The sequence below is a fragment of the Opisthorchis viverrini genome (assembly GCF_000715545.1).
Source record: "Opisthorchis viverrini unplaced genomic scaffold opera_v5_497, whole genome shotgun sequence".
In the NCBI taxonomy this organism is placed as follows: Eukaryota; Metazoa; Platyhelminthes; class Trematoda; order Opisthorchiida; family Opisthorchiidae; genus Opisthorchis; species Opisthorchis viverrini.
In genome coordinates, this window is record NW_008752160.1 from 147,436 (window position 1) to 156,853 (window position 9,418).

At 44.7% G+C, this 9,418-nt stretch overlaps 1 protein-coding gene across 1 annotated transcript; it reads right to left on the bottom strand.

The window, feature by feature from the left end:
- Window positions 1-133: 133 nt before the first annotated feature.
- T265_11449 (hypothetical protein) lies at window positions 134-8,227 on the bottom strand (the record flags this gene model as incomplete). The annotated part of the gene is made up of 5 exons (XM_009178105.1): window positions 134-357; window positions 2,699-2,885; window positions 2,931-3,056; window positions 3,097-3,172; window positions 7,414-8,227. The coding sequence occupies 5 exons, from the start codon at window positions 7,473-7,475 to the stop codon at window positions 134-136; spliced, it is 675 nt and encodes a 224-aa protein (XP_009176369.1).
- Between the last annotated feature and the right edge of the window lie 1,191 nt (window positions 8,228-9,418).

Below are 9,418 nucleotides of genomic sequence, written 5' to 3' on the forward strand. Positions count from 1 at the left end.
TGTTCCCCGTAGCCTAAGCCGAAAACCAAACTCGAGTTAGGAATAGCGATTAACACAGAGGACGCTACCCAAGTTATGCTGCCAAACGATGATGAATCACATCAAAGGATGAAATAGGTACTTGGCTAATAGCCTACCAGATTGGTTTCTTCCGAGCTTTTTTCTGACCAGGGTTCTTCCTCTCCGCGAACCGATCATCCTGAATCAGGAGACCGCTCACACAAAGCCGTTGTCTGCCCGTTTCTGGGGGAAGTAGTGATGCCAAACATCTTGAAATGGCAAGTCTGAGGGCATTGGCCGGAGAACTGGTTCCCGTTTCCGTAACGGTAGCCACAATGTCCACTTGACCAAGTGTTTCTACAGAGCATTCGGAAACGAAGAAGTAAATCGAGAGCCGAACATAAAATACTCACAAGGTTATATGCAAGAGGTCTATAAGTGCTTATGGATTCCCGCAGTGAATGTGATGAACGAACGAACTGACCACCCAAGGTGTTAACATTGTCTATCAGCTAATACGCATTGCCGAGTCTGAAAAAATCCTCGACGTCGTGCTTAGAAAACGGATAGGGATAATGTGCCAGAGAGATTCTGCATATCTGTAAGGTCTGACGACAATTTAATCCTCTGCTCACGTAACTATTCAAAAGTATGCTTTTTTGGTGTATGGCATTCGGAATCGCTAGTTAGTAGAATGTTCCCATATCAACTAGCAAAGCTGTAGAACTCCCCTGTTTTAGAATGGGAGTATGAAGCGGTTGTTCCTCCCCATTAATTTTTTGTAAGTCTCTTATTCAGCTCCAAATAGTGTTTTACGGTACATTGGTGTTGGCTGCTACAGTTCCGTTCACCGGGGATACGGAGAATTTGGGAGTAACAACCATGCGTGGAAGACGATGGTCCGATAAGTTTATTGACGGCAAATTGCTCTGCTCACCTGGTAAAACAAGGAGCGGAAGATGGTGAAAAAAACCTTTCAGTTATGATACTTTCGGCGCATAGTTACCATGCCATTCGAAGCATAGGAGCTGAGATATTGTCGGGGTGTTCACGTCTAGACAAGGCAGCCGAAGTAGGGTTCGAACCACGCCTCAGCCACAGAGCCATCTCGGGCTACGTACTGAAGATAATAACTTTGATGCAGGACCGTCAGTGGCTGTGTGAGAAGATTGTCTGTTAGGGTTTCTAACAATTACTGGTCTTGTCCGGGACACGACAGCTACCAACACGACCAAGTTGACCGAGAAGAGCTTTCACGCTTCACTGCCCATGGGTAGTCCACACCTGACACGGTGGCGCGAACAGAGCTCCGCGAGGCAACCACTCAGCTAGTATAAGAATTACACCGCCTAACCAGCGTAACTTATGGAGTACGGTCAGATGATCTACTGAGTTACTTTTCCTGAAACCTGTCTTGCGTATCCAAGCACCATTGATCCGATCTCTCCATTAGACCCGCGAAGTGGTTCGGAGGCTGTCAACACATGGTGCACTCGATGAACTGCGCGCAGCGATCACGCCTATTACCCACGAAGTAAGATCGCACCACATGAGTATAAACCCTACGTATGACAGCACAAATGACGTCATGCCTGTGTCACAAATTTCGCAGGTCGGTAAGGGCCGCTGTGACCTTACCGATTCGAGAAGTGAGCTTGGCTGAAGCCAGTCCGCCGGGATTCATATAGCTGCTTTGGTAGAGTGTATTTATCACACTGATAGGGTGGTTTGCAACTACGAGGTTTACCTTTGTACATCTAGTCTTGTACTAGCAATTTACAATTTGCAAATATGAAGTTCGTTTCTAGCCACACAACGAGAACATCCAGATTACTCAAGTAGTTTGAACTTCGAAATAGTCCAGTCCTAGAGCAGCGATATTGTCAGCGCACTCAGTGTCTGTGAAGGGACGTCAACTGGGAGTGTTTTAATCCTCGAGGTGTCATAGTCATCATCATCATCATCGACAGCATAACATGAGTGTTCATAGTCATTAAATCATCATCGACAGCATAACATGAGTGTTCAACACCGATGCTTCATGGCCTCGAGGTGTCAAGAGTAGCTGAAGAGAATAAAGCATCACATCGATTACCAAGTTAAAGAGGTCAACCTCGCCTGTCACCACTGGATGTGGTGAACTCGGGCGAAAGTTTGCCGGTCGACCCGTACGTGCCAACAGGAGTCGAATACAGATAAATGACAACTTAGAAAGAAGCCCATTCACTTTCAATCAAAAGGTACATGATCTAGTTTATACGCAAGAAACGTATAAGAAAGGAATCGAAGGCGTTACCCAATCTGCATCAGTGAACATGACCAATATGTTACGATACGCAATCACCGCAAACGGTCGACACCTTGAGGACTCAACATATTCGGCATTAGTCGTCCTTTTTCGCACTTATTATGGCCGGAAGATGAGAACGTGGCAATTCTGGTCACCGATTACACATAGTACTTGCGAAACAACTTAACTATGTGTGGTACCCAATCGGTTGCTGTTTCTTGGTGCTTTGAAGATGGTTTATTCTTTTCCTGCGCTGAAAAATACTAACCACCCTTGGATATCCCGAAACCACGTAACGAACGACGTGTTTGGGTGGGCAAGACTAACGGCTTTCCGAACAGTCTTCTCGAGGCCGTGTCAAACACAAGAAAATTATTGATTAAATACAAAAGGGCGAGAACTACTCACTAGTCAACTGTAATGGAAACATGATCTGTTCACGATTACCCAATTCGGGGAACCTTTCTAGTAATCGCTTGCCATTGACGGTGAACTGACCGGACCCCGGCATGTAGACGGTAGCCTCTGCAAAACAGTGCCGCTTCTGACCGTAAGCTTTGATAAATCGTTGTTTGGTGACTGGATCAATTTCAGGCTAAGGAGAGCTCATATAAAATTGTTAGTATAAGGAGATGCTTACATCTGGATATTTCTCCGTCGCTCCAACAACGATCTGATTAGCACGGAATCGCGATATGAAGGAGTTGGCCATTGATGCCAAGGGCTGGGCTGCAATTCGGTTCATCAAAACAAGCCACTGTTCATACTGAAATTAAGAGTATGTGAGAGAGTCTAAAAGGACCTACTTGTGTGTCTGTTATCTCTTCTGACAGATGTTTCTCTAGTTGGGGCTTAGTGAACCACTCGGTCGATACAAGTATGCTGGAAAAAAAAACAACAGCAGGCATTGAGACTCGACATAACATCTAGAAGTTTTGCGAGGCGATTATCAGGTTTCATTGTGTGGGCTACTAAAATACACCGAAAACCCCACATCAGGTGTTAACGGGAGACAAGAAGCATCGGCAGCAAAGCTCAAAAAGATACGGGAACAATTCAAACATGTTGCGGCCTAGCGGACGGTCAGAAATAGAAGTTGTAAAAAAAGATGTAATAAGCACACTCCTGATGAATACAAAGGCTCCTCATACGCGTGAAAACTTACACCAGCCATAATATTCGACCTTGCTGGAGATAAACGGATTTTGTCACCAGATTAATCTGCAGAACATCGCCAGTGAATTCCGAGGATTTACTAGAACCTGAGTCAGAACTGGGACTAAGTAAATCCGGCAATCCTGGGTTGCATTGAAAAGAGATTTCATTGTCAGTGAAGCCGATCTGTGCTGAAAAACCGAAACACTACACAACTGTTTCATGCTTATTGGGAATCATCAGCAGTGGACATCCAACGAGACTCAGTTTTGAACTTGCAGCCTTCTGCTTAGTGGTTAGACACTTGACCGTTTGGCGACGAGCGGCTTATCAGCTGGGTTGCGTTAAGCACAGGTGCCTCCAACTTTCAATTTCAGATGTACCTTAAGTAGTTTGGAACGGTACTTTAAAGAAGTGTGGCTTACAGGAGACAAGCAGACAGGTGTTTAACGAAATAGCTTATACGACGGATGGCCTAAAGTGAGGAGAGCACATCGTATACTTTCATCGTGCTCTTAGAAATCACAACGCGACGCCATAAAGCAAGTTGCCAAATAAGTGCAGTCAACTGCACACAAAGTGGATATGCGAATTCACAGCAGGTTTTACATTTGTGTAAACAAGATGAGCAAAAACTTTTGGGTTGAACACTGATTCGCATATTCAGTCGGTGCTAGTGTAAGATTCAACCGAGTAATTTACAATGCAAAGGATCCTAACGGCCTTGTTCGTCCAGTAAACAAGATATGGGAAAGTTCTCCAAACGAGTAGTGTGGTAAGGCTGTTCGCAACCCACCAAATGCCCAATGCCACTTTCACCTCGTTTGGGGCTCGTCGGGTGAGAAAGACCACTAATGAGCTGTCAGCAGCAGACATGATGAGGCCAACAAACTCGCTAACAAACCTGAGATTTACGGGGAAGGTTATGGTATCTTCCAAGTTAACTTTTGTCAGCTTTGATTACGGACGCCGCGGTAGCGTAACACGTGGAAAGGAATTAGTGTCGCAGCATGCATTTTCAGTACAAACATCACCCGAAACGCATTACTTGGATGATTCTAGGAAGTAGGTTTCGATCCTCAAACGATCCAAGGTCAACTGTTTTTACCAGCCCGTATTCCACACCTAGTAGCTCTGTGTGAGGAGCACCAGAATTTGCGGACTCCCTTTGGGTAGCTAGGGTCACCTGCTTAGATCAATCTCTGAGTCACTGCTCGTGGCCTGTTTAGTTCTGACTGCTTCTACCTGACGTCTTTAGGTTCAGTCAATGCTAAGAATTTCCGCGCAAAACTGAAGACAAATTGCGTTTATTAACAAAATCAACAACACTGTTGTAAACAGCCACGGTCCATTTCCCTACTCCTATCACCGTATTTTGAGCTTGTTCCAAAGTTTAATCCCAAAGCAGAACCATAGGTCTAATATGGGAATGTCTTTATTATCCAAATAGCATTACGTTACCAGGGAATTTGGTCTTTACTACAGGTTTTTCTGTGACCCAAACCCTTCACTATATTGTCAACACCTGATTGACCGTCTCGTGTCCTGCCTCGAACTGAGCTAACTTTGGTGAAGCTGACAATTCCTATTCCTGGAACACTCACACAGACATGGAGTGAAATGAAGTGTGCTTACGAAAAGAAGGTGCTCAGAGGGCTTGGGCGAGTGATCGGGGTGGAAATCAAATGTATGCATAAGATCTATATCCATGCAGCCTTAGACAACGAAAGCTGCCGGAAAGGACGGCTGGTACTAGGAGTAGGTTCGTGGCGAAGGATCAGGTTTTTGGTTCTCCAGCCTTGATCTCGACAAGTTCAACCGTGTTTGCAGTCCGAATAATGTGTGTCACTCTTGCTCCTTAAATAATGCGTTAATTCTCAGCCAATACATAGTTGTTGTTCTATTCCTTAAACGCCACCGCTAACGCACCGGTAAGAAAACACTAGATACGAAAGAAGCGATGATGAAATTTCATCTCATTTTGACTTGTTAATATGAAAGTGCTCCGGTATCGAATGATGAGTACTCCCTAAACCAGGACTAATGGGAATCTGCATGCTGCCAGTCTCGCTTCAAAGCAGACGTTTACTAAGTTCACTCCGTTGTTTCAGCAACAAGTGCGTACGCCTAGGCCGCAGGTCCGCTATAATTTGACTACGGAGACGATTTTGGTTGCGTTGGCAGAGGGCTGCTGCAGCCGACAAAGGTAGCCAGACTGCTTCACCAACCACATACAAGTCTGCTCTCGACTGCCACCTAACAGCTATGTTCCCAGGATGCTAACTTTTCCCTTTCTTTCTCATCGTACGTAAGAGCTCTCCCATCTAGTGCACCTATGCAGAAATGGCTATTGGTCGCAGCTACAATGAGTCAGGGGAACAATTTCAGTCACACAGTTTCCTGAATGAAGTTCTTATCTGTTACGGACAACATCTCAACGCCCCTGAAAAGCTAACCGTTTTTTCCTCACAGGTCAATAATATAAAACCTCTTTGGTAGACTTGAACCACTCGCGGTTTCCAACGGGCTCCCAGGTCCTATGGTGTGAATTATCTAGGTGTGACCCTATCAAATAAAATTATATGGTCCTCGAAATACAGGCTGTGTTTAGTAAGGTTCAGCGTCTAGATTCTTTTCTCGATATTCAGAGCGCTTCCCACTCCTCTCAATCTCTTGAGTAGGTTGATTATTCCATATATCACCACTACTGGATTTATTGTTCCCTTGTGCTCTATTCCGGGGGCTCTTGGATAGAAATTTCCGGCTCATTATTAGGCGAGACACCGCATGTAGTACAGTCTCACGAAGTGTATTTGTCACTCTCGGAGCAAATGTGCATTTTGGCGCTACTTCCAAATTCACTGACATTCAAAATTTCTGACGTTCATCACCCTGTTAATCGCCTTAGGGAGGGGGGGGGCGATCAGAGAACGAACTGTACAAACTATTAATCATACTACTGTAATTCCGTAATTCTTTACTCGGTTCATTTTCTAGTTGATCCCACTACTCTGTCTGACAACTTCGTATTGCGGCTACCCATTCAAAATGTAAATCGACGGATATTCTTAGTGTGAAGTATGTGAAACTACTTAGACGTTTCGGTCTGAAAGTACTATATTTTAATAGGCCGAAAATCCACCCCAGAGGGCGCAAAACTAAGCTCGGTTTGATATAACTTGATTGATTTGACCCATCAACCTCTGATTTTTTCTATCAATTTGCGACATCGCAGTTGAAAAGTTTAGATGAAACTACAAACGGGATTAAATAAACTTGTCAGACGGTCACAAAAACATTGCCTTTTGTTTCCAGATGCCTCTTCTCGTACCAGGTGAGTGCAACCAGGATTCGACTGACGGTCTGTCATCGTTTATGGTTGACTGCGTTTGCCTCCTAAGATCCATTGATATGAGATGCCTTGAGATCACCCCAACAAAGTTGTTTACCTCATGTTCGAAATGTTTTCACCGATGTTCAACGACTTCCTCTTTAAACTTTCACACTAAGAGTGCCATTCATCCTTTTAGCTCTCAATAGCAAATTAACTACTGCATGTTTTTCTACGTTGGATTTGCAGTTTATTTGTTACATTCCCCAAAATTTCGAGTAATTAGTGCTGTCTCCCAGTTAAGTTCACTAAAACGCTTCTCTGAGTGCATTAGAATTTCCAGAAATGTCTTACCTGGCAAGCGCAACCTATCACACCTCCTCATTCAGCTTAGATATTGTAAACTGTCGGTTATGTGCCTATTTTTATATCCGCCGCGAGTGCCTGTTGAAAACACGTCTCTCAGAGCCTATAAAATTGTTTGACTTCAAGATTGCCTATACAGAGACTACAAAACTGGTTAAGAAAAACAATACTATTGTCCACATCACTACAACGGTGTTAAATTTTGGCGCTGAACTGCCACAAAACAAGAAGGAAAGAACATCCCAATAAAGAGTGGAAAATGAGAACTTACAGCGGGGCGACGGTTTTCAGCGGGTTAGCATCTTTCGTTACATACATACGGTCGTATTCCATCTTTAGAGATTCCAACTTATAAGCTGCTTCCTATATGGCGTTGAGGGAGTAGGAAAATGACGTTACATTCATCATAGAATAGAAATTCGGATGTCGAGTGTAGAACATGTCGTGCTGAGGACGACCTGTAGCATCACACAGAAGACCTAGTGGGAATATCAACATGTGGATATTAGAGCACGAGTGACACTCACGTTTCTCCTTCGGGAAAACTTCTTCTGGGGGCTGTTTGTGAGGAAGAATACATCATATAAGAACAAAATGTCCACTTGCTTTTAGCTTTGGTCGTGCTTTGGGACTGAACAATCCAGATGGGAAGAGATACCGAATGGACTCATCGATTTTATCCTGGGTGAAGGTTTCTGGATCTTCACCCATAATTTGAGCTAGATATTTTCGGCCCCGTTCAAATTCTTCTCTTTCTGTTTCTAGCATTGTGTCTGTCGAAATCCGTTTGGCCCATTACGAAAGAAAGAACTCACCATACTCATTCGCACGCTTTAGGTATGATTTGATGGACGATTGAATTTTCAAGCTTTTCGGTCTTGCGTCAAGAGCAGACAGAATCCCAGAATCTGAGGAGTAAGGCTTTTGGAATTCGGTCCAGAACGACTAGATCTACCCGAAGGAAACTGGAAATCCTTCCGACATATCGAAAAATTATACTGCCACTCATCGTAAAACTAGCGGTCAATACCTACAAGACAAATACAAAAGTGCGATCGAATGATTTTAAGAGCGTGGTATCTAGCCTTGGCGACGAGAAAGTCCTGCGCGCATCCATTTTAATTTACAAACGAATGAATGATGCAAGCAAAAGGGGTGGGATGAACAATCTACTACTGAAGCCCCAGAACAGATTTTATCTAGTCCACAAACAATCTATAGGGTTTACGTGGAAAGATGTGCTGATATATGGGGTCAACACTATTAACCATGTGAATGCAAGACGAAAGAAGACCAATTGGTAGGAACGGAAAACTTTAATATCAGTAATCGTGGTCACCAGCCAGGTTCACTTAGTCAGCTATCAGCTAGGCATGGAAATACGCCAAGTCAAGTTCTTACAGTTTCGCCCACCGAAATAAGTGGCTAACTGATACTGAGTACTTTTAGTTATCTGGGAGACCAGGAAATCGGACAGCCACGCACTAAAGGTAACAGCCCTGATGCGGTAGGGTGATCAAATACGTGCCTGAGCCGTGTCTATCAGTGTCACTAGCCAGGGGGCGAGATGGCCCAAGTGGTTAGAGCGCGAATTTACTGACCGGAAGGTCCCTGGTTCGAATCCGACCTCCGCCACTCGACTTCCCCTGTCTAGGCTTGGGCAACCTGGCAGTATCCCAGCCCTCGTGCTTCCTTCGGGTGGCATGGCAGCTAAGGCACCTGAAGGGTGCTACAGATTTCACTAGCCAGGGCTGTGTCCCTATCCAAGGAGCCGGCAGTTCGCGACCTGAGTGAATTTACCGGTTAGAACTTTCACATCTCGTTGCCAGGTCGTAACTTCGGTTTCGTAAAAAATCGCTCAGCTGCAGCACCCTTTCGGTGCAGAGGTCGGGTTCGAACCACGGACCTCCGGTTAGTATATTCGCGCTCTTACCACAGAGGCATCTCGTAAGCAATCCACTTCAGTTATTCTACCATGAAACGTGTACACGTGTATTTCGGTCCCGGCTGCCGCATCGCCTAGGTAGCATGATAAATAATTAAGATGGGGTTCGCCCACCTGTTCCTGCGAGTGATTGTATATGAGACGCGTTATGATTGAACGGTGACATCAGCAGTCACTAGATGAACGTTTTTATACGGCTTCTGAAAAGCCAGCAGTAAGTCTTCACTTCCCGGTCCACATATCCAAATCTGAGCCTTTCAAAACATACCTCTCACAGTTGTGCAACAGAAAGGCGCCCGTGTTGCTGCCGGAGATTCTATACACAATATAT